Source organism: Electrophorus electricus, chromosome 1 (assembly GCF_041902795.1).
Source record: "Electrophorus electricus isolate QZ-2024a chromosome 1, ASM4190279v1, whole genome shotgun sequence".
NCBI lineage: Eukaryota > Metazoa > Chordata > Actinopteri > Gymnotiformes > Gymnotidae > Electrophorus > Electrophorus electricus.
Genome location: NC_137497.1, coordinates 861,724 through 888,051, shown reverse-complemented (window position 1 = coordinate 888,051; position 26,328 = coordinate 861,724). Strand labels below are relative to the sequence as shown.

At 45.0% G+C, this 26,328-nt stretch overlaps 1 protein-coding gene across 5 annotated transcripts; it reads left to right on the top strand.

Moving 5' to 3' along the window:
* Positions 1-24,653, top strand: lifra (LIF receptor subunit alpha a). 5 transcript variants are annotated; one of them, XM_035525880.2, is made up of 19 exons: positions 47-232; positions 4,874-4,974; positions 7,898-7,989; positions 8,326-8,459; positions 9,104-9,257; positions 9,744-10,022; positions 12,099-12,228; positions 12,327-12,457; positions 13,179-13,321; positions 13,527-13,680; positions 13,859-13,923; positions 14,178-14,400; positions 15,923-16,105; positions 17,966-18,067; positions 18,350-18,496; positions 18,822-18,959; positions 19,976-20,069; positions 20,208-20,274; positions 21,328-24,653. In XM_035525880.2, exons 2-19 carry the CDS (start codon positions 4,898-4,900, stop codon positions 21,913-21,915), a joined length of 2,901 nt encoding a protein of 966 aa, XP_035381773.1. In that variant the 5' UTR covers positions 47-232; positions 4,874-4,897; the 3' UTR covers positions 21,916-24,653. The 5 variants fall into 5 exon arrangements, with proteins under 5 accessions (XP_035381774.1, XP_035381773.1, XP_035381772.1 ...); XM_035525879.2 differs by having other exon boundaries at positions 4,821-4,974; XM_081711701.1 differs by having other exon boundaries at positions 4,818-4,974.
* The last annotated feature ends 1,675 nt before the right edge of the window (positions 24,654-26,328 follow it).

The following is a 26,328-nucleotide window of genomic DNA, read 5'->3' as shown; positions in this document are numbered from 1 at the left end:
CGCTCGGACACGTCACGAAGCCGCCCCCTCCCTCGCGCGCACTGCGCACGCCTTGTTTTTCCCGAGTCGCGGGACCGCTGGCGATTCTGGGAATTCCGACTCCGCGCGGGTCTTCCCGTCCAGGCGGGCAACGCACTAATATAGACGTACATGTGAAAGAAAAGAAGTTGTTAGTCGTTATCATTTCAGCTGAATTTCAGTTTGGGAATTTCGCGGAGGCTCTTCAGGAAAGGTTGGTATGCGAGCCCGAGGATCCGCGGCGGCGGCTAGCGCTAGCCGACCGGGCCAGCTCTGGGACGGGCATACACGTTTTGTGTATTCTGTTTGGCAAGACCAAATAGAAACATTTTAAATTCATTATATCGGTACAATTAGAACAGCTAGATACCCTAAAAATAAATAATAATAATAATAATAATTATTATTATTATTAATAATAATAATAATAATAACAATAATAATAATAATAATAATAATAATAATAATAATAATAATAATAATAATAATGGTATTCTTGGCTGTGTATTCGTCGCTATTAATTTGTCTTCAATGTTTAGTTGCCACCTCCCGTCAACTGCCGTGAATGTCGGGTGAATGGTGTTAAAATATGTCCGTGTTTGGGGTGTTTGTTCTGTTTGGGATCTTGCCTTACACTGGGGTAAATTTGTTATGCGCCATGTAAACCGGATCTTCGGGTCCGGAAGGAACGGAGTGAGGCTGAGACTTATCCTGTGATGTACTTTAAAATCCGGCCAGTTTACCAAAGTACCCTCTGCCTGTACGTGGAGAGTCAGTAGTTGTAATATTAGTTCATATATTAGTAGAGTCAGTATTAGTTCATATCACTAGTAGAGTTAGTAATTAAATACTAGTTCATGTATTAGTAGAGTCAGTAGGTAAATATTAGTTTAAATACTAGAGTCAGTAGTTTAATATTAGTTCATATCACTAGTAGAGTCAGTAATTAAATACTAGTTCATGTATTAGTAGAGTCAGTAGGTAAATATTAGTTCAAATACTAGAGTCAGTAGTTTAATATTAGTTCATATATTAGTAGAGTCAGTATTAGTTCATATCACTAGTAGAGTCAGTAATTAAATACTCGTTCATGTATTAGTAGAGTCAGTAGGTAAATATTAGTTCAAATGCTAGAGTCAGTAGTTTAATATTAGTTCATGTATCCACAAATATGAAGTCTGACCAATAATTTGTTAACTATAAAATAAATGATAGAAGAGTCATTCAACTAACACAGTGTCTAGATCAGGCCAAGTCCCATACTGAGCTGCTAGGCCAGTAGGAAGCTGGTGAAGGATTATGTCACAGTCAGGTCAAGAGCACCTCTGAAAGGTTTACAGTCATCATCGACCGAAACAGGAAAAGTAAACCAGTCAGCAGTTTCCAGAAAATTGCACAAAGATGAGCTTCATGGTCAGACTGATCAGAGGCATTGTATAACATCTGAGAGCCTGCAGATGAGAAGAAAGTACTTGAATGATCCAGCAGAAATGTGGCCAAAGCTGCTTTGGTTGGAGGAACAAAAATTAAACTGAGACTGTAGATGTTGAGCACTGCATTTGGTGTACATTCAGTGAAGCAGAGTGGAGAGAACACCTCAGTGAAGCAGAGAACACCTCAGTGAAGCAGAGTGGAGAGAACACCTCAGTGAAGCAGAGAACACCTCAGTGAAGCAGAGAACACCTCAGTGAAGCAGAGAACACCTCAGTGAAGCAGAGTGGAGAGAACACCTCAGTGAAGCAGAAAACACCTCAGTGAAGCAGAGAACACCTCAGTGAAGCAGAGTGGAGAGAACACCTCAGTGAAGCAGAGAACACCTCAGTGAAGCAGAAAACACCTCAGTGAAGCAGAGTGGAGAGAACACCTCAGTGAAGCAGAGTGGAGCTCTTTTCTCTATGTGCTCTTTTCTGCCATTGTTGCTGTTATTGTACTCTGCAGGGAAGTGTTTACTGGCAGTGGGTTTTTCATACTTTGGCACAAATGCATGTCAGCCCATTGGCAGCCGTGGTTCCAAGGAAAAATGGCACAGACGTGGTGCCAATAAAAGCACCTGAGAGCAGGAGCACACACGAAGCCCTGGGAAAACAATTCCACCACAGGAAAACGGCTGAGCAGAGTGCAGTGCATACATAGTCTTACTGTGCTCCGTGACGTTGTGTTCTAATACACGGTCTTACTGGGCTCTGTGCTGTTGTATTCTAATACAGTCTTACTGGGCTCTGTGCTGTTGTGTTCTAATACAGTCTTACTGCACTCTGTGCTGTTGTGTTCTAATACAGTCTTACTGCACTCTGTGCTGTTGTGTTCTAATACAGTCTTACTGCACTCTGTGCTGTTGTGTTCTAATACAGTCTTACTGCACTCTGTGCTGTTGTGTTCTAATACAGTCTTACTGCGCTCTGTGCTGTTGTATTTTAATAGTCTTACTGCACTCTGTGCTGTTGTATTCTAATACAGTCTTACTGCACTCTGTGTTGTTGTATTCTAATACAGTCTTACTGCACTCTGTGCTGTTGTGTTCTAATACAGAGTCTTACTGTGCTCTACATACTATTGGCGATTGTGTGTGACAGTGCTGTGCTGTGCTATTGGTGGATGTCATGATTCAGTGCTCCACAGTAGTCGTGGCTTTGTTAGTTATTGTGTAACAGTGAGATGTTGATATTGGACGCCATTAGAGGTAGCTGTTGTTACAGGCTTCTTGTGTGTTGTTTTTATCACAACTGATAAACAGTCCAGCACATTATGTTCTTTTCTAACCTGCTTTGGATTACATGAGCTTATCATTAACAGAATCTGTTGATAAATGTGGAAGATAACAACAACGCAGAAACTAACGATCAGAATTAGACACAACAAACACTTCTCAGCTGCTTGGGCTGCTAAGGTGTGTGTGTGTGTGTGTGCGCGTGTGTGAGTGTGCATGTGTGTGTGTGTGTCTGTGTGCGTGTGTATGTGTGTCTGCGTGCGTGTGTGTGTGTCTGCATGCGTGTGTGTGTCTGTGTGTGTGTGTGATTGTGTGAGTGCATGTGTGTGTGTGTGTGTGTGTGTGTGCGTGTGTGTGTGTGTCTGCGTGTGTGTGTGTGTCTGTGTGCGTGTATGTGTGTCTGCGTGCGTGTGTGTGTGTCTGCGTGCATGTGTGTGTGTCTGCATGCGTGTGTGTGTGTGTGTGAGTGCATGTGTATGTGTGTGTGTGTGTGTGTGTCTGCGTGCGTGTGTGTGCGTGTGTCTGCGTGCGTGCGTGCGTGTGTGTGTGTGTGTGTGTGTGTATGTGTGAGTGTGTGTCTGCGAGTGTGTGTGTCTGCGAGTGTGTGTGTGTGAGTGTGCGTGTGTGTGTATGTGTGTGTGTGCGTGTGTGAGTGAGTGAGTGTGTGTGTGTGTGTGTGTGTGAGTGTGCGTGTGTGTGTGTGTGTGTATGTGTGTGTGTGCGTGTGTGTGCATGTGCGTGTGTGTGTGCGCATTAGGTACTTGTGATGTGACTCTGACCTATTTCATTCTGCATTATCCTTTGCTGTTACTCATATTTGAACCTGAAGCTAATTTTTTACTTCTCTCCATAGTGCTGGCTGGTGTAGATGCAGGTGAAGGTCTGTACACAGCTCGTAGCTTTGTGTTGTGACCAACTCCCCGGCCTTGAGTTTCCACTTGGCAAATAAACCGAAATGTGTGTATAGTTTTTAGGGTTTGGAGTATTACATATTCAAGCCGCTGCTTTCAGAGGACCCCAATGAATACAGAGTCCTTTTGTTTTCAGTGCGCATAAATGTCATTTGGTCTGTAGAGGAGAGACCAGGTCTATTGTGACCTCACAAAGAACCAGTAAAACAAAGTAATAGAATCAAAGAATCCGGGTCCACAGGATTCTAAGGTTCCTCTCAGCTCTGTGGGAGGTGCTTCCTGTGTGACGTGCTTCCGTCCTTCAGATAGTTTGCCTCATCTCAGCATGTGACATTCTACTACACTCAGTCCACATAATGTACTGCTGGTTTCGCCTCACATAGCTTTTCATGGAGCTGTACATTACAGGCTTCAGGATTACAGACTCCTCTAAGAGACCCAGAGAAAGGCCTCTGTCTTAGGCCGGGGTATAATGACAGGCTGTGTGTATGCAGACCCACACTGGGCAGAGAGTACTGGCCCTCTGCCCAGGGCAGCGCCCACCAGAAGGGACACTTTTAGCAGGAACTTCTCTTAAGCTGTGGCTCATTTGAATTTTAGTGCAGTGCGACTTGATTATATGTGAACAATGTTTGCAGAATACTGCTCAAAGAGCGTTAATGATGAACGCCTGCTAAAAGCATGCACACTTTATGTCTGGAGGGCGGTGTGCTGTGGAGTTACACAACGAAAGCATGCTCAGATGGGTGTCCTGCAAGCTTAGAAGTGATGATGTGTGCGACAGGGTTAGAGACTGAATGTCTTTCTGTTTTCCTTTTCCCTGATGGACACAGCGTTGTTCCAGCTGGCTACAGATTACTGGATCATTCTGTATATGCACCAAAATATATGATCTATATTATTCTCTATATTATTTATGTGTCGAATTATTTTCAAAGCATGTTTCTTAGAAACTTTGCTAAGTGTGCTTGGTGGTTTGAACTGCTTAGATGTTTAAGCTGCTAGGAGATATTTTTAGTCAGTATAACTCCTGACACAATAATCTCTAACTGGTTTTCATGAACTCATGATCACGTCTTCATTAATCTTTGAGCTGATAGAAACAGTAACCCCCAGACGAGGAAGGTGGAGCGAACGCTTCGCTACACATAGGCAGCGTGATCGACTTTGTCTTGTGTTAGCAGGTCAGGGCTCTGTTGCTGATGACCCATGAAGACTGTGTTGTCTCTGTGCTCAGTGGAGCTGACAGAGTTGATGTAACATGGTGACGGTGGCGATCCGAGCTGCACCAGGTCCAGTGTTGCACAGGGTTGTTTTCTCCAGCTCCTTTGCCTTGCGGTAAATGAAAGAATGTATGCCTCTCCCTTGTTGTCTGTCTTTCCTCTCTCTCTCACACACACACACACACACACACACACACACACACACTCACACACACACACACACACACACACACACACACACACACACTCTCGGTCACCTCCCCCTCCTTCCGCTCCTCTCTGCCCCAGGTTGAGTCCTCTGGGAGCTAACAGTAAAGTGTGTGGGTTTTGAAAGGACTGTGTGTGTTTGCTGATCCTGTAATGTGATATTGAACCTTGAGAGAATTTAGCAATCTTTCTGTCTAGCACTTTTCTAAACCTTGTTTTTAAAGTGTGTCATGATAGAACACTGAAAATTAAATATATAGAAACATAAAAATACAAGTAAAACCAAAAATAAACAAGAGCTAGTGAAAGCATGATAATACAAGTGGTCTTAGGACATTACTTCTGCATTTTTGTTGGTTCAAACAATCTAATGTGAAGGGCCAGACTGTTCACACACAAGTCACGCACCTCAAACACACACATTACACACCACAAACACGCACGTTACTCACCACAAACACACACGTTACACACCACAAACACACAAGCCTTCTGTCACGTGAGAGGCTCAGACACCCTAAGCGACCTCACACTATGACTTTCAAATCTTCTCAGGGTTTCATCATGTATATAAGCATCAGCAGTTTAACATGAACTCTAAACTCCCCTGGCTGCCATTGGATGTGTGTGTGCACTGGAACAGTGCACTTCCTGTCTTGAGCCATGGTGAAACAAGCTCACTCACAAGTTAAGGAGTTATCTTAACCGGGGTGAGTTGGCTGTAATCTATGTTCTCTGTGCCTTAATGACGAAGGAACCTAGTGTGTGCGCTGGCGTGCAGCGGACTCTGTGCTGTGGCATGCGTGCAGGGCTCCACCCACTGATAGCATTGTGCAGAACAAGAGTGACTTGCTTTCATTATTTTCCGACCCCTTGAAATGGTTGATTCCAATATATTTGCAAAATATCTGGGCCCAGTAGCACCAGTGATAGATTAAACACCTGGCCCATATCTCTCCTGCTGGTCTGGGCCCAGTATCACCAGTGATGGATTAAACACCTGGCCCATATCTCTCCTGGTCTGGGCCCAGTATCACCAGTGATGGATTAAACACCTGGCCCATATCTCTCCTGGTCTGGGCCCAGTATCACCAGTGATGGATTAAACACCTGGCCCATATCTCTCCTGGTCTGGGCCCAGTTGCACCAGTGATGGATTAAACACCTGGCCCATATCTCTCCTGGTCTGGGCCCAGTATCACCAGTGATGGATTAAACACCTGGCCCATATCTCTCCTGGTCTGGGCCCAGTATCACCAGTGATGGATTAAACACCTGGCCCATATCTCTCCTGGTCTGGGCCCAGTATCACCAGTGATGGATTAAACACCTGGCCCATATCTCTCCTGGTCTGGGCCCAGTATCACCTGTGATGGATTAAACACCTGGCCCATATCTCTCCTGGTCTGGGCCCAGTATCACCAGTGATGGATTAAACACCTGGCCCATATCTCTCCTGGTCTGGGCCCAGTATCACCTGTGATGGAATAAACACGTGGCCCATATCTCTCCTGCTGGTCTGGGCCCAGTATCACCTGTGATGGAATAAACACGTGGCCCATATCTCTCCTGCTGGTCTGGGCCCAGTATCACCTGTGATGGAATAAACACGTGGCCCATATCTCTCCTGCTGGTCTGGGCCCAGTAGCACCTGTGATGGAATAAACACGTGGCCCATATCTCTCCTGGTCTGGGCCCAGTAGCACCTGTGATGGAATAAACACGTGGCCCATATCTCTCCTGCTGGTCTGGGCCCAGTAGCACCTGTGATGGAATAAACACATTGCCCATATCTCTCCTGCTGGTCTGGGCCCAGTAGCACCAGTGTAGCTATAACTTCAGAAGGCTGTTTGAGCTGCTCTGGCGGGTTTTGATGGTCAGTCTTCTCTTTACACACCCTCACGATGCCTCGATAGCCCGACTTCCTTCACTTGAACACTGGACCCCTACACTGGACTCACGCACTGGACTCACGCACTGTCCTTTCCAGTGGAGAAAACTGTCCCCATGCAGATGGTCTCTTACCCCTGCAGTAGCTCACTCGCTATGCAGGTGTATATGCAGGTGTATTCACAAGACTCCACTGATCTTACAGGTAATGTCACCTTTATTGGTTCATGACTTGGAGGTCAGTTTTATGTCTTGTTGTGTGCTGGACCCAGTTGTATTTGGTGACGATTTTGCTAAACTGGCCAGTCTGTAAAATAGTGGGCTACAACTAAAAGAGGCAGTGCATTATACCACTAGAGAGGCAACAGATTATACCCCTATAGAGGCAGTGTATTATACCCTTATAGAGGCAGTGTATTAAACCCCTATAGAGGCAGTGGATTATACCCCTATAGAGGCAGTGGACTATACCACTACAGAGGCAGTGGATTATTACACTTTATTGGGTGACTGTGCATTTATTAAACATGTATTGCCATTCATTAAACATTTAAAATTTGCATTTTAACATTTCATACAATTTGCTTTGACAGTAACTATCAATTGATTTTTGAGTACTATAATACCAGCCCAGCATATAGATTCAGAATGAAACTGAATCCAGATATAAATTGTTTTCAACAGCCAAATTTGCACTTTTTATTACAAAGTTCTGTATAACAAGTTTCTGTTTCACGGTGAGACACCTGGAAACATTTGAGTTTCGGTTTGAGTGGGAGTAAGTTTTCTTTGTGTGTGTGTGTGTGTGTGAGAGACAGAGAGGGAAAGGCGCACATAGAGGAGACCTGTGTGAACATGTTCCTGGCTCACTGCTGCAATGTTAATTGGCAGGAGTGTGTGTGTTTGTGTGTGTGTGTGTGTGTGTGTGTGTTGTGTTTCAGGAGTGTGTGTTGTGCTGTGACTCTGGACATGATGCAGGCCTGTGCTCTGCTACTGTTTCTGTTCCCAGTGCAGGTCTCCCTTCTCCACACTGGTGAGTCCTCTCTCCAATCTCTACACACCCCTCCACACACACCCCCACACACACATCCTCACACACACCTCCTCACACGTCCACACACTCCCGGACAGCTCTAGCTCTAGTGGAATAGCTTTAGCTCTATAACAGCAGTCAGTGATGTCAGTTAGGATCAGGTCAGACATGTGGTGGTGTGGTAGTACTGGTGTGTTTTGATTTGATTAGTGAGGCCGTGTGATTCACCATAACCTGCCAAACCTGACTATCTACTCCACTCTGTGTATGTGTGTGGACTTGTGTGGGGACCTATGTGTGTGTGTGTGTGTGTGTGTGTGTGTGTTTGATCCTCAGAGCTTTCTGTGCCCCAGAATGTATTGCTGGAGAAGGACCTTGTATCCCAGACTCTGTCTCTGACATGGGAGAGTGACTCTTCAGTTTTTGACGTTGAGATTTTTCGCACTGAGCTTGGAGAGCTGGTTCTGAATGTAAGCCCTCACACACCCGTCTCACTGCAGCTGTGTTTTACCTCCTGCTGTGTGCAGTGGTCTGAGTTACATGGTCAGATTAGCCAAAAGAAAACCTGATAATCTGGTCTACAAAGAGTCCTTACAGTCCACAAAGAGAGAGCCCTTACAGTGCACAAAGAGAGAGTCCTTACAGTCCACGGAGTCCTTACAGTCCACAAACAGTCCTTACAGTCCACAAAAAGTGAGTCTTTACAGTCCACAAAGAGTCCTTACAGTCCACAAAGAGAGAGTCCTTACAGTCCACAAAGAGTGAGTCTTTACAGTCCACAGAGAGTAATTTATGGACCGTGTTGGACTAAAATAAGCATAACGGATAAAAGACAATTGCAGTTGGTCCAACAGAATCACATGGTCAGCGTTCCCGTGGTCAGCCGTGAGAGCGTTCCCGTGGTCAGGAATGGCCTTATTATGGTTCAGCAGATAGTAGTTTTCACCCACAATGAGCTCCTGTGTGCTGATACATGCAGTAGACAGTCTGTCCAACTCCCAGAACTCCTCTCAGTTCACATGGAGCTAGAGTGTACACTCAGTGTGCCCCCAGAGGGCAAGACAGAGGGTTGATGTAGTAACTGTTCTCTGATCTGTGATGTGTGCTTGTGTAGGAGACTGTGTTGGCACGAGTGTATGCCAGAACAAGGAGGTGGAGCTGGAGTTGGCGGTCAGAGGTGCCTCTTCAGTGCACTTCCCACTCTGTACACATCAGAGCTCGAGACCAGCATACAGTGAGCCAGTGGAGCCGCCTGCTGACTATCTCAGGTACTGACGTCTACAGGGCACTCCAGACATGGAGGGTGCGCACTTCTCAATATCTCAACGCAGAACCGTCAACAACAAGCAGCTCTTATATTTTGTGGCACCGAATTTTGCAGAGTAAAGTTCCTCATGGAATGGGATTTGTAAAAAAGAAACAGTTTTCGTAAAAAGGCGTTTTACCTAGTCAGGACCACTTGGCTGACCTGATCATTTGGGTACTTTTTCCTGTGGTTTAACCTATGTAGTTTGGACATTATTGTGTTAAAAATGTGTTTATCACACATATCCCCTAGCACCAACTCTGAAACACAGTACTGAAACCACCAATACTGAAACACAAGAACTCAGTCTTATATAAGATAAGAAACTGAAACTTTTGTTTCAAATACAAAGTTAAAGCAAGAATAGACACACAGTATTGCCATTGTCAGTGTTCAGTTAGTGTCGTAGCAACGTCTAAAACTCTTCGCCCCGTGTGATGTGCTGCAGGTTTGGACCTGCCGGAGAAGGCAGAGGCCCAGATGTATCCCCAGGACACGGTGGTCACGGTGGGCAGTAACGTCACCTTCTGCTGTATCCTGCCCGAGGGCCAGGCGGGGGAAGGCCACATCCGCTACATGAACAAGGAACTGAAGGTGACCATGCTCAGCCATAGGACCATCGCCACCTCCGTGGACAACCTACCGGCATCCCACCCCACCGGAACCAACGTCATCTGCTCCATGCCAGCGAACAGTGTACTGACCGGAGCCGTAGTGTTTGTGGGCTGTGAGTGCTCTGCCTGCTACAGCACTACACCTACATTACACTAAACCTACACTACACTACACATACACTAAACCTACACTACACATACACTACACCTACACTACACATACACTACATTACACTACACCCACACTACACTACACATACACTACACCTACACTACATTACACATACACTAAACCTACACTACACATACACTACACCTACACTACACATACACTACATTACACTACACCCACACTACACTACACACACACTACACCTACACTATATTACACTACACCTACACTACACATACACTACATTACACTACACCCACACTACACTACACACACACTACACCTACACTACATTACACTACACCTACACTACACATACACTACATTACAGTACACCTACACTACACATACACTACACCTACACTACATTACACTATACCTACACTACATTACACTACACCCACACTACACTACACATACACTACACCTACACTACACTACATTACACTACACCTACACTACATTACACATACACTAAACCTACACTACACTACACCTACACTACATTACACTACACCCACACTACACTACACATACACTACACCTACACTACATTACACTACACCCACACTACACTACACATACACTACACCTACACTACACATACACTACATTACACTACACCCACACTACACTACACACACACTACACCTACACTACATTACACTACACCTACACTACACATACACTACATTACACTACGCCCACATTACACTACACACACACTACACCTACACTACATTACACTACACCTACACTACACATACACTACATTACAGTACACCTACACTACACATACACTACACCTACACTACATTACACTATACCTACACTACATTACACTGCACCCACACTACACATACACTACACCTACACTACACTACATTACACTACACCTACACTACATTACACTACACCTACACTACACTACACATACACTAAACCTACACTACACTACACCTACACTACATTACACTACACCCACACTACACTACACATACACTACACCTACACTACATTACACTACACCTACACTACACTACACATACACTACATTACACTAAACCTACACTACACATACACCACACTACACCCACACTACACATACACTACACCTACACTACATTACACTAAACCTACACTACACATACACCACACTACACCTACAATACATTACACTACACCTACACTACACAAACACCACACTACAACTACACTACATTACACTAAACCTACACTACACTACACCGACACTATATTACACTAAACCTACACTACACATACACCACACTACACCTACACTACATTACACTACACCTACACTACACATACACTACATTACACTAAACCCACACTACACTACACATACACTACACCTACACTACATTACATGAACCCTACACTACACCTACACTACATGAACACTACACTACACCTACACTACACCACATGAACCCTACACTACACCTACACTACACTATACCTACACTACAGTACATCATGAACACTAAAGCTACACTACACAACACCTACACTACACTACATGAACACTACACCTGCACTACACTACACCTACACTACATGTACATCAGCAACCAAACTACATGAACACTACACCTAGTGTGGAAGTGGAGGGTTGAAGCAACCTTTCCTGGTTCTGACCAACTAGAGTGGTGTTTTGGGTCAGGTTATGAGTGATGAGTGTTATTTTTAGGTCGTGGTTTTGAGGGATTTGAGTGGTGTTTGGGTCGTGGTTCTGAATGATTTGAGTGGTGTTTTGGGTTGTGGTTTTGAGGCACTTGAGTGGTGTTTTGGGTTGTGGTTTTGAGGGATTTGGGTGGTGTTTTGGGTCATGGTTCTGATGGGTTAGGGTGGTGTTTTGGGTCATGGTTCTGATGGGTTAGGGTGGTATTTTGGGTCATGGTTCTGATGGGTTAGGGTGGTATTTTGGGTCATGGTTCTGATGGGTTAGGGTGGTATTTTGGGTTGTGGTTCTGACACTCAGCTGTTGTTTCAGATCCCCCAGGCGATGAGGGTCTGCAGTGTGAGACACGTGACCTTGTGTCAGCAGAATGCTACTGGAATAAAGGACAAGACACACACCTGAGGAAGACCTCCTACCAAACACAGTACACTCTGAACGGCAGGTACAGAACGACCCCATACACATCCTATATACACACACACACACCCTGCACACACTGACTCCACTGACACCCTGTTTGTGTGTGTGTCTGTGTGTTAGGCGCTGTGTGGAGGCAGGTCGAGACAGGAAGCAGTGTCGTTTTGACCAGTGGCAGGACACATGGACTCTTATGGCTGTAAATCCTCTTGGAACAGTCTGGCTCAATGACTCTGCCAAGCTTATTGAACGGGGTAACTACCACCATCTAGACCATCATGATAGCCAAAGCATTAGTCATCTGTGTTGTTTGTGTCTGTTCTACATTTCTGTTTTGTGTGTGTGTGTCTGATCTACACCTGTTTTGATCTACATCTCTTTGTGTCTTTGTCTGATCTACAGTTGTTTTGTTTGTCTCTGTGTCTGATCTACAGCTGTTTTGTGTGTGTCTGATATACAGCTGTTTTGTTTGTCTCTGTGTCTGATCTACAGCTGTTTTGTGTGTGTGTGTCTGATCTACAGTTGTTTTGTTTTTGTCTGTCTGATCTACCCTGTTGTTTTGTTTGTCTCTGTGTCTGATCTACAGCTGTTTTGTTTGTCTCTGTGTCTGATCTACAGCTGTTTTGTGTGTGTGTCTGATCTACAGTTGTTTTGTTTTTGTCTGTCTGATCTACCCTGTTTTGTTTGTCTTTGTGTCTGATCTACAGCTGTTTTGTTTGTCTCTTTGTCTGATCTACAGCTGTTTTGTGTGTGTGTCTGATCTACAGTTGTTTTGTTTTTGTCTGTCTGATCTACCCTGTTGTTTTGTTTGTCTCTATGTTTGATCTACAGCTGTTTTGTTTGTCTCTGTGTCTGATCTACAGCTGTTTTGTGTGTGTGTGTCTGATCTACAGCTGTTTTGTGTGTGTGTGTCTGATCTACAGTTGTTTTGTTTTTGTCTGTCTGATCTACCCTGTTGTTTTGTTTGAGCTGCAGTGCATCTCGTGGCTCCTGTGAACATTTTGGCGGTCCCCCAGATGAGGAACGCCACTCTGCAGTGGACCTGGTCTGCACAGCGCTATAAAACTCTGGACATGATCTGCCAGGTGCACCTCACCAACAGGGGGCGCACCCATGCTGTGAGTTACTGATCTTTAATGCTCCTGGGTTTTTAGAATGATGGTCCATGTGTCCCTTCTGTGTATTTAATCTGGGCTCTCAGGATGAATGTGTGTTTGTAGCGTAACTGTCCAATGTCATTCTGGAGGGACTGACTACAGATGCTGATTACTCTGTCTCTGTGTGTGTGTGTGTGTGTGTGTGTGTGTGTGTGTGTATGTGTAGTATAACTACACTGGTGTGGGACTGTCCAGTGTCATTCTGGAGGGACTGATCCCAGATGCTCAGTACTCTGTCTCTGTGTGCTGTGCCTCCCTGCACAACTTCTGGCGATGGGGAGACTTCAGCAGCCCCTACAGCGTACGCACCAAAATGGACCGTGAGTTCTTCTCTTGGCTTCATACCCGTGTTCTGCACCTGCACAATTAAGCAGAATATCTGCAGTGTGACTCTAGACGTTGAGCTGTTACACTGAATATCAGTCCAGCTGTGATTTAACCAGTGTGACTCAATGATGGTGTGTGTGTGTGTGTGTGTGTGTGTGTGTGTGTTGTCAGGACCTGAGGCTCCTGATGTGTGGGTGAGGATGGACAGTGAAGACACTGGCCGAGTCTTATGGAAAGTAAGATCCCAATTCCACCTTTAACATAATCCACCTTTAACATAATGCACCTTTAGCATAATCCACCTTTAACATAATGCACCTTTAACATAATCCACCTTTAACATATTCCACCTTTAACAGGTGACACACTCTCTGTACAGGAACTCGTTTTTCTCTCTTTGCCTTTTTTGCTGTTTCCTATAATGCTCTCTCTCTCTCCCTCTCTCTCTCTCTCCCTCTCTCTCTCCCTCTCATCCTCCCTCTTTCTTTAGCCTCTCTCTGGGAGTGCCAGTCACGGTCCTCTTCTCGGGTATGAGGTCTATCTGAAGGCAGGGGAGGAGGTTGGATGGAAGAGTCTCTTTCTCTCTTCAAATGCATCCAGCTCACTCATCTCCCTGAGCAACAGCAGCCGTAATGTCATCGTCGCCGTGGCAGCACGAAACCCAGTTGGGCTCTCCAAGCGCTCTGCTATACCCATCCCCAAGTTTCAAGCAGGTATGTTGAGAAAGGGGACCTCCACCTGAGCACCTGCCACACCTGAGCACCTGCCACACCTAACAAACCTGAACACCTGCCACACCTGAGCACCTGCCACACCTGAGCACCTGCCACACCTGAGCACCTGCCACACCTAACAAACCTGAGCACCTGCCACACCTGAGCATCTGCCACACCTGAGCACCTGCCACACATAACAAACCTGATCACCTGCCACACCTGAGCACCTGACACACCTGAACACCTGCACTCTGTCACATCAATTTCCCCATCCTTCATGATGTGTTGGTCTAGTGGTATATCTGTGTGCGTGATCAGTGTGTTGGTGTGTGATGGTCTAATGTGATACCCCAGTATGTGTGTTCAGTGTGTTGGTGTTTGTTGGTCTAGTGTGTGTGATCGGTGTTTTGGTGTGTGATGGTCTAGTGGGATACCCCTGTAAGTGTGTTCTGTTGGTTGGTCTAGTGTGCGTGATTGGTGTATTGTTGTGTGTTGGTCTAGTGTGTGTGATTGGTGTATTGTTATGTGTTGGTCTAGTGGGATGCCCCTGTATGTGTGTTCAGTGTGTTGGTCTAGTGTGTGTGATCGGTGTGTTGGTATGTGATGGTCTAGTGGAATACCCCTTATGGGTGTTCAGTGTGTTGGTGTGTGTTGGTCTAGTGTGTGTGATCGGTGTGTTGATGTGTGGTGGTCTAGTGGGATACCCCTGTATGTGAATTCAGTGTTTTGGTCTAGTGTGTGTGATCGGTGTATTGGTGTGTTATGGTCTAGTGTTTGTGATCGGTGTGTTGGTGTGTGATGGTCTAGTCGGATACCCCTGTATGGGTGTTCAGTGTGTTGGTGTGTGATGGTCTAGTGTGTGTGATCGGTGTGTTGGTGTGTGATGGTCTAGTGGGATAACCCTGTATGTGTGTTCAGTGTGTTGGTCTAGTGTGTGTGATTGGTGTGTTGGTGTGTGATGGTCTAGTGGGATACCCCTGTATATGTGTTCTGTGTGTTGGTCTAGTGTGTGTGATCGGTGTGTTGGTGTGTGATGGTCTAGTGTGTGTGATGGGTGTGTAGGTGTGTGGTGGTCTAGTGGGATACCCCTGTATGGGTGTTCAGTGTGTTGGTCTAGTGTGTGTGATCAGTGTGTTGGTGTGTGATGGTCTAGTGGAATACCCTTGTATGTGTGATCAGTTTGTTGGTCTAGTGTGTGTGATCGTGTGTTGGTGTGTGATGGTCTAGTGGGATACCCCTGTATGTGTGTTCAGTTTTTTTGGTGTGTGTTGGTCTAGTGTGTGGTCTAGTGGGATACCCCTGTATGGGTGTTCAGTTTGTTGGTCTAGTGTGTGTGATCAGTGTGTTGGTGTGTGTTGGTCTTGGGGGGGTATATTCCTGTATGTCTAATCATTGTGTTTGTGCGTGTCTAGTGTGTTGGTCTGTGCTAATCTAATGTGTGTGCTCAGTGTGTTTCTGTCTGTTGGTCTAGTGTGTGTGTTGGTATGTGTTAGTCTGATATGTATCCCTGCTCCTGCAGACTTTCCGTTGCACGGGTCTGAGCTGGTGGGCGGTGGTGTGGATCTTGAGCTGAGCTGGCCTCCATGGCCCAACGCCAGCCACGGCTATGTGCTGGAGTGGGCTCCCACCTGCTGTACTGGCCTCTGCTCCGTCCAGTGGGTGAAGGTTCCGAATTCAAACACCAGCACTATAGTCCAATCAGGTGAGAGTGTTGTCCAGACCATAGTCCAATCAGGTGAAGGTGTTGTCCAGACCATAATCCAATCAGGTGAGGGTGTTGTCCAAACTATAGTCCAATCAGGTGAGAGTGTTGTCTAAACTATAGTTCAATCCGGTGAGGGTGTTGTCCAAACTATAGTCCAATCAGGTGAGAGTGTTGTCTAAACTATAGTCCAATCAGGTGAGAGTGTTGTCCAGACCATAGTCCAATCAGGTGAAGGTGTTGTCCAAACTATAGTCCAATCAGGTGAGTGTTGTCTAAACTATAGTCCAATCAGGTGAGGGTGTTGTCCAAACTATAGTCCAATCAGGTGAGGGTGTTGTCCAAACTATAGTCCAATCAGGTGAGTGTTGTCTAAACTATAGTCCAATCAGGTGAGGGTGTTGTCCACACTTCAGGAATGGAAAGAAGCATTAACATAAGGCAGTGACAGAAAGAGAGGACAGTCAAAACTGTTCAGTTTCTCTTCCTTAATGTTTCACTACACAAAGCACAGTTCTCACAGTCCTCTAGTCCTCTGGTTCATATTAACTAGTCCTCTGGTTCACAGTCCTCTAGTCCTCTGGTTCATAGTCCTCTAGTCCTCTGGTTCATATTAACTAGTCCTCTGGTTCATATTAACTAGTCCTCTAGTTCATAGTCCTCTAGTCCTCTGGTTCATATTAACTAGTCCTCTAGTTCATATTAACTAGTCCTCTAGTTCATATCCCTCTAGTCCTCTGGTTCACAGTCCTCTAGTTCTCTAGTTCATAGTCCTCTAGTCCTCTGATTCACAGTCCTCTAGTCCTCTGGTTCATATTAACTAGTCCTCTAGTTCATATTAACTAGTCCTCTAGTTCATAGTCCTCTAGTCCTCTGATTCATAGTCCTCTAGTCCTCTGGTTCACAGTCCTCTAGTCCTTTGGTTCACAGTCCTCTGGTCCTCTGGTCCTCTGGTTCATAGTTCCCTGGTCCTCTGGTTCCTAGTCCTCTGGTCCTCTAGTTCACAGTCCTCTAGTCCTCTAGTTCATAGTCCTCTAGTCCTCTGGTTCACAGTCCTCTAGTCCTTTAGGTCATAGTCCTCTAGTCCTCTGGTTCACAGTCCTCTAGTCCTTTAGGTCATAGTCCTCTAGTCCTCTAGTTCATAGTCCTTTGGTTCACAGTCCTCTAGTCCTCTAGTTCATAGTCCTCTGGTCCTCTGGTTCCTAGTCCTCTGGTCCTCTGGTTCATAGTTCTCTGGTCCTCTGGTTCATAGTTCTCTGGTCCTCTGGTTCCTAGTCCTCTAGTCCTCTGGTTCCTAGTCCTCTGCTTCCTCTGGTTCCTAGTCCTCTGGTCCATAGTCCTCTGGTCCTCTGGTTCCTAGTCCTCTGGTCCTCTGGTTCTTAGTCCTCTGGTCCATAGTCCTCTGGTCCTCTGGTTCATAGTTCTCTGGTCCTCTGGTTCATAGTTCTCTGGTCCTCTGGTTCCTAGTCCTCTAGTCCTCTGGTTCCTAGTCCTCTGGTCCTCTGGTTCCTAGTCCTCTGGTGCATAGTCCTCTGGTCCTCTGGTTCCTAGTCCTCTGGTCCATAGTCCTCTGGTCCTCTGGTTCCTAGTACTCTGGTCCACTAGTCCTCTGTGTGGTTCAGCTCATCATCTTTCTGAAGGAAGTATCTGAGTGGAAATGTGTCAGAGTTCATCTTGTTCTCTGAGTTTTAAATGTAGATGGAATAACTCACTCCTCTGTCCATGCTTATGAAACACTCACTACATGTTTCACTTCTAGCTTATTTTATATGTTTTATTTAAACAGTATTATTTGTGTGTGTGTGTGTGTGTGTGTGTGTGTGTGTGTGTGTGTGTGTGTGTGTGTGTGTGTGTACATAGGTTCTCTCGTGGAGGGGGTGAGGTACACATTCTCTGTATTTGCACTGTCTCATGGAGCTACTGTTCTACTGCAGAGGCAACATGGATATGGGGAGGAGCTGGGTAAGACTCTGCCCACTCTCACACATACAGGCACGAACTGGGTAAGACTCCGCCCACTCTTATACATACAGGCAGGAGCTGGCTAAAAACACTGTCCACTCTCAAGTATGGACAAAATATGCGTTTTATTTTATAATTATTCTGAAGTGTGTTTTTTTCATTTTAGAGTGGTATTCTGTTATATGTTTGTCTACTGTCGTTGAGCCTTGGAGGATGGAGATGTTAAAGTTAATTGGGTGGTGATGGCTGTGTGTGGGTGCTGATTGGCTGTCTGGCCTGCAGTTCCTGCCCAGCCTGTGGGGGCGCTGTCTGCCCAGCAGTCCGGCTCCAGTGTGTTACTGTCCTGGGATCCCATCCCCATGTGTAACCAGACAGGCTTTGTGCGCGGATACACAATCTACCCGACCAGTGCTTCTAACCTGAGAGTCGGTGCGTCTCACACACACACACACACACACACACACACACACACACACACACACACACACACACACACACACACACACAGCTACTGCATACAACTGAGACTTTACTTTTCTTTAAAGATGGGAAAAACCTCATGACACTGGATTGTAATTAATTCACACACTCACTCACTCACTCATGGTTAGCAGTAATTTCTTCACTATGTGTTGCTACTGGGGAAACATACAACAGGGGTGGTATATTACCATAGTGCCTCAGATAACTGTCCTCATGATCAGACTCCTGTAGTGACCCCTCACTGGAAGGCTCTGCCTCTCATATTCCACAGCTCAGCTGAGTGACCCCGCACTAACCTCTTACTCCATGGAGCCTGTGGCCCCTGGCTCCTACAAGTTCACGGTGAAAGCGTGCACGTCGGCAGGAGAAGGCAGCGGTGCCACCGTCACTATCAGAATGGAGTCGGACAGTAAGACTCAGTCTCAGTGCTATATGTCAGTAGCTCGACAATGGGCAGTGTATCTGATGTAGGTCATGTCAGTAACTAGAGAAGGGGCAGTGTATCTGATGTAGGTCATGTCAGTAACTAGAGAATGGGCAATGTATCTGATGTAGGTCATGTCAGTAACTAGAGAATGGGCAGTGTATCTGATGTAGGTCATGTCAGTAACTAGACAATGGGCAGTGTATCTGATGTAGGTCATGTCAGTAACTAGACAATGGGCAATGTATCTGATGTAGGTCATGTCAGTAGCTCGACAATGGGCAGTGTATCTGATGTAGGTCATGTCAGTAACTAGAGAATGGGCAGTGTATCTGATGTAGGTCATGTCAGTAACTAGACAATGGGCAGTGTATCTGATGTAGGTCATGTCAGTAACTAGACAATGGGCAATGTATCTGATGTAGGTCATGTCAGTAACTAGACAATGGGCAATGTATCTGATGTAGGTCATGTCAGTAACAAGACCATGGGCAATGTGTCTGATGTAGGTCATGTCATTAACTAGAGAATGGGCAGTGTATCTGATGTAGGTCATGTCAGTAACTAGACAATGGGCAATGTATCTGATGTAGGTCATGTCAGTAACTAGACAATGGGCAATGTATCTGATGTAGGTCATGTCAGTAACTAGACAATGGGCAGTGTATCTGATGTAGGTCATGTCAGTAACTAGACAATGGGCAGTGTATCTGATGTAGGTCATGTCAGTAACTAGACCATGGGCAATGTATCTGATGTAGGTCATGTCAGTAACTAGACAATGGGCAATGTATCTGATGTAGGTCATGTCAGTAACTAGACAATGGGCAATGTATCTGATGTAGGTCATGTCAGTAACTAGACAATGGGCAATGTATCTGTATTGGGTGTTTTTATTTTGTGTCTTGAAGAAACAACTGGTTGAAGAGTGATTTAATGACGATTTTTTTATGACATTGTGTTGTGTGATTGTGTGTGTGTGTGTGTGTGTGTGTGTGTAGCTGACATGCTGGTTGTGGAGATTCTAGTGGCGCTGGGCGTTATGTCTTGCATTCTCATCATCATCAGCATCTTCTGCTATAAGAAAAGAGAATGGTAAGAGTTCAGTGTGTGTGTGTGTGTGTGTGTGTGTGTGTGTGTGTGTGTGTGTGTGTGTGTGTGTGTGTAGTTTAGTGATGCTGTTCATCAGATGTGTATGCCCTTTGTCATGACAGTGGTGTGTGTTTATTTCAGGGTGAAGAAGGCTTTCTACCCTGAGATTCCTGGACCCAAACTCACTGGGGACTGGATAACTCCTGCGGTAAAACCTTCCTCTCTTACACACGTCCTCCACTGGTTAAGCTACGGTTAGATGGTATAATCACACACTCCCTCCTCAGGCTGAGTTACGGTTAGGTGGCCTTTGTCTCCTACATATATTTGTCTCCTAATGGCACAAGGTGAGGTGTAATGTAGCTGACGGGAGGTTTAGTGAGGTGTAATGTAGCTGACGTGAGGTTTAGTGAGGTGTAATGTAGCTGACGGGAGGTTTAGTGAGGTGTAATATAGCTGATGTGTGGTTTAGTGAGGTGTAATGTAGCTGAAGTGAGGTTTAGTGAGGTGTAATGTAGCTGACGTGAGGTTTAGTGAGGTGTAATGTAGCTGACATGAGGTTTAGTGAGGTGTAATGTAGCTGACGGGAGGTTTAGTGAGATGTAATGTAGCTGACGTGAGGTTTAGTGAGGTGTAATGTAGCTGACGGGAGGTTTAGTGAGGTGTAATGTAGCTGACGGGAGGTTTAGTGAGGTGTAATGTAGCTGAAGGGAGGTGTAGTGAGGTGTAATGTAGCTGACATGAGGTTTAGTGAGGCGTAATGTAGCTGACGGGAGGTTTAGTGAGGTGTATAGCTGACGGGAGGTTTAGTGAGGTGTAATGTAGCTGAAGGGAGGTGTAGTGAGGTGTAATGTAGCTGACATGAGGTTTAGTGAGGCGTAATGTAGCTGACGGGAGGTTTAGTGAGGTGTATGTAGCTGACGGGAGGTTTAGTGTGGTGTAATGTAGCTGACGGGAGGTGTAGTGAAGTGTAGTGCAGGTTTAGTGAGGTGTAATGTAACTGACGTGTGTCTTACACACACACACACACACACACACACACGCACACACAGAAGTTACTGCAAACACCTGAGAGTCTGTGTCTTACACACACACACACACACACACACACACACAGAGCAGCTACTGCAAACACCTGCAAACAGTCTGTGTGTCTAGCACACACACACACACACACACACACACACAATGTAGCTGACGTGAGGTGTAGTGACGTGTAATGTAGCTGACATGAGGTGTAATGTTGCTGACATGTCCTCAGGGTCCTATGGATGTAAAGCCGCCGCGCCACAGTTTGGTCCACATAGTGGAGAGTCCAGAGTGGGAATCTAGAAAGGGAAGTCTTGTCAGCGCACCTGAGGAGGAGGATGACGACTCCGCAAACCAGAACATCGATATGGACACAGACTCAGACGAACCTGCCCATCTGAGATACTACAATCAGCTGGTTAGCGATGGTTCCCACAGCAACCATGCCTCAGATTCGTCAGGTGCCTCCACCAGCTCTGAGGACTCTGCACAGACACAGGTCACCTACACAGGCATCCAGAGCCCCGCCCCCTCACAGGGAACACCATCCTATGCTTACAGGCCCCAGATGCAGCCTACAGTGGGCCCCGATATTCCTGGGGCTGGGCTAGACAGCGAGCCCCAGGAAGAGAGCTCTAATGTGGGCTACAAACCACAGTGCTCCTGGCAGGTGGACTCTCCAGAGGCCGAGAACTTCAGTGGCTCACTGGGCAGTCCCACCTCTGTGACATCATCACAGTTCCTCATTCCGGAATCCTCGGAGGAGAATCTGGAACCGTCAGGCAGCTGGTTCCAGAACCTGCTCTCTGGCAAATTCTGAGACCATGGGTCATTTCGCCAGTGTACCGTTGCTTTGAGCAGTTTTATCATTAAGCTTGTGAGTGTGTTTTTTTTTTTTTGTGAATTCTCAATGTTGATGAAGCTCACGACAGCTGCTGCTGTTCAGAGAAAAGCTGCAGTGTGCCACAATGCCGAGTCACTGCCCAGGGTTGCAGCACTGCTGAAGAACTGAAGAACTACTGTTAACTGTCTGAGCTCCAACAGAACAGTGACACGTGTAACCTGCAGAGGGCGCTGTACTCCACAGCACTGGGACTCTCTTTCCCTCCAGATTTGTGTATTGTGTTACTATCGCTTCAGCTGTGGGACTCAGGCACAGCTCACGTTAGCGTTTGTATAAGCTCAGCGATCACCAACGCTGGTCTTATGGCATTATCAACGTCTGGTGGAAAAAAGACAAAACAAAAACACTAAACGATTCCCAGGGTGCTTTGAGGCAGCGCTGGTCTCAGCTCAGCTGAAGATGTAAATGTGGGAGGGCTCTGTGAAATGCCTCTAAGCCAGTCACATGAATATGGGAAAACTTGGTGAAAGGTCTCTTAACCAATCAGGTTGCAGTACTCTGATTGCTGGCAGTGGACGCTGCCTGTGTTAAAACACTACAGTGTATATTTTGTAGCTCTGTTATGTTGTAGAGCCATAAAGTTCAGTACTCCAAGCACTTTCACAGAGTTACAGGTGTAACTGACGGGGATTCGGGGGTCTCACCTACTACCACCGTTACCTTAAGACCCCATAGTGCCACCTGTCTACACTTTGCTAACAGATGTCAGAAGCCCAGTACGTTTTTCTGTAAGAGAACTCATTATTTGCTGTGTGCTTATCCCCCTGTAGTTCCAAAGCCATTTTCTGTCTTATGGGTGGTTTAAAAAATCCTGACATTTGAAAGCGTTTGAGGCATATATGTCTCGTGTATGAAGTCTGTTGTGTATTGTGTTGTCATGGAGATGTTTAGAGACCGAACCTTCAAGGAAGCTCCAGACACACCTCTGTATTATAACATCTTCACCCAGCAGTAGGAACGGCACTTCATCTCCCAGTCAGTACCAGCTACCGCACTGTCCAGAAGCCCCGGAACTGGTCCAGAACTCTTTATGGGAAGCAGAATGTTATGGTGCATAAGTCCTTTACAGTTTTATATTCGTAACTGACCCAGTTCTCCCAAAGATCTCAAATATTTAACCTTCTGTGTGGTAATTCAAGTTATACTGACTTGCCATTACACAAACACACGACAGAGGAAGACAGAGTGTGTTTTTGTATATTATGGAACAAAATATTACAACTGCTTAGGAAATCTAGATGAAATCAGGCATGACCTTCGTGGTCAGGAGTAAGCTATGTGGTCCGCACCAGTGAAATGGTCCTGACCAGGTTAAATCATTTTAACAAGTGAGATTAATGTCTTTAAAAAAATCTTAGTTTCATACATGTTGTGTGTGTGACCCTGTGTCATGACAAGGTACAATTACGCATGAGTGTGAGAGAGAGAGACTGTGAGAGAGAGATACTGTGAGACTGGTTTTGTATGTGTGATAGTGTTCACTGACCCAGCCTGAATTTTGCCCTTATAGCCACAGCAGTGGCACATGACAGTGGGATATGTGGGAAATGTAGGCATTCTCAGTCTCATTCTGCTTAGTTACTGAAGCTTTAAATACTACTGCGAGAGATTAAATATTACTAATAACATTTTATTTTGACGTAACACAATGTTTTATGCGTATCATACAGATGTGTATTTGTTTTTTATGAACTTTTAAATCTAATTGTTTTTGTGTAGCTGGGGGACTTTGCTGTGAAGTTACAGTTGGGTTCCGGTTGAATCAGAGCAGACTTCTAGAACTGGAACTAAACCCTGTAGCTCAGAGTTCTAGAACTGGAACTAAACCCTGTAGCTTAGAGTTCTAGAACTGGAACTAAACCCTGTAGTTTAGAGTTCTAGAACTGGAACTAAACCCTGTAGCTTATAGTTCTAGAACTGGGACTAAACCCTGTAGCCAGTAATAATCTCAGACTTCCAGATTTGGAACTGATGACAAGTCTTTATGATGAGCTCAGAGTTCTAGAACTCCCAAGTAAGATGACAGGCTTCCCCAATATTGCAGCTAAACTCCTACTAACCTTATTACACAGTCAGATGAGAAGCATATAGATATACATGTGCTTATACAGATACACGTATAGATATGTACTTATACAGATATGCGTGTAGATATAACCATGTGCTCGCGCAGTCTGGATGTGTTTGGACAAAATCTGTTGCAGTCACCATATGGCAGTGGCCATTTAATGCAGCTTTTAATGTTGAAGACTGTCACTTTAATCACATTAACCAGAAGACAAGTCTGTCATTCATGTTGTATTTGTGGTCTGGTGGTTTTGACTGACACACCAGACTGAGCTGAACTGCAGAGTAAGTGTAAGCATTCAGGTGCCAGTAAATATCTACTCAATGTTAGATTTGCATGTATATCATCAAATAGGATCTGAGACAGATGGTGTATGTTGTGATGTGAGATCCTGTAATCAGACACTAACATCGTTGCCTTTGTGTGCATGACTGTAACTGTAGGAAGGGAAACTTCTCTGAGGAGCTGAGTGAAACTGGGTGTGTGACAAAACTCATGTTTCCATGTCCTGATCTCCATGTACTCTCTTGCACTAACAGGCCGACATACAATCTGTATGATAACAATAAACAGAGATGATCACATATTTCAGGGTGTCAGAGTCTGTTTAGATTGCATCACACACTAAGCAGTTAAGTTAGAATCGAGGACAAATCAGCAGCTCCTCATGCGTTTTTACACAGTTATCCTCATTTTTCTAAAACGTACTGAATCAAGATATTGAGCTTGTATAATATACAGGACATGAATGGATTGCAATTCTTTACATTGAAAACCAACCAAACCCAAACAAACAAAAAAAAACCCCTAAATTTGGAAAGAAACACAGGTACATGTTCAGTTTCCTGGCTTTGCTAATCACTGTTGTGTCAGTAGATAACCTTATAGCCTAGCCATGTGTTTACTGCTCTACTTTGCCCCCTAGTGGTGTCACAGAGACTAGCTCTTATTCTACTTGTAATGCAGGATCAAGTCAATTATAATCATTTTAATTACAACCATTCCAGATTTGTCTGGCAGGCCGGATTAGACCTATAACTGGGCCGTATGTTTTCAGCCCTGTGCTTTTCCATCCTTACTCTGATTAAAGAATTTTCTTGTCATGTGATCATATGAACAGGTCTAAAAGTAGCCTGTGGTGGAATGTACTTTACTGATACAATTTAAAACCATTTTACATTTGTTGTGATAGACGTTTTATTATTTGGTGTGTTTTTTTTATTTTGGTGCTGCTCGTGATGCAGAGATTGTAAGAAATCCCAGTATGCCAACAATAAGTCCTTTAAAAAGGCTTTCTGTAAGCCTGCCATCAACTTGCTTGAGTTGGCCAACTCAACTCTTTTTTCTTGAGTTGACCCACAATTCTTATTTGCTTGAGTTGACCCCTCAACTCTAATTTCTTGATCTAAATTTGGACTAAACTGCTCCAAGCTAATGGTGACTCCTCTCTCTGTTTCACTGTGGTGGTTAGAGTTTGTCCTCTCACAGTGATTTGTCTGTGTTGTGGTGAAATATTGTGATTATCACACACCAAAGTGAAAAGGACACCTTTGTGTGGAGGCCTTCAGACTCAACATCAATGTGCAGTTGTGATACTGAGAAAACTAAGAGCAGAGCAAAGTGAAGTGTGAGAAAACAGTGTGAAAAGGAGACACTCAGCTGGTTCAGGTTGTTAAGGACAAGGTGTGTATGTTAAGAGGCATCCCATCATTATGACACTTACCTCATGAAGTATTACTCTGGGAAATTAGTGCGGGATCATATAATAATATATATAACAGTGTCTAGGTGGTTGAATGTGATTTAATTTGGATGTGGTTTACACCTAGAGATCTGCACTTATGTTCTTGGTCTCGCATGGAGAACAATTCTATCCATCCCAAAATGTACTACTTTTTGTCCTTAACGGTGCAGGTGACTGAGAAACCACACGCAGAACCTCAAGAGAGGAGAAACTGTCATGTATAAATTCAGCATGAGGAAAGGACTGTGAAATAAACAAACAAGCAGTTTCTTAGGGAAGTCTCAGGAAATCATGAACAGGTAGACACCCTCTTGGCAAAGGTCTTAGAGGGCAGGTAACTCTGAGCAAATAACCATATTAACTTGTAACAGAAAGAGTTTTCAGGAACGATATCTGTGAAAAAGACTTACAGGCTGTAAGAACAAAGTTTTCCTTTGAAATTCCAAAGGTTTGGCTGTGACGTTATTACTTTTATTCCCACTGTTGTTCTAGTCACGTTTACTATATGTTATAATAT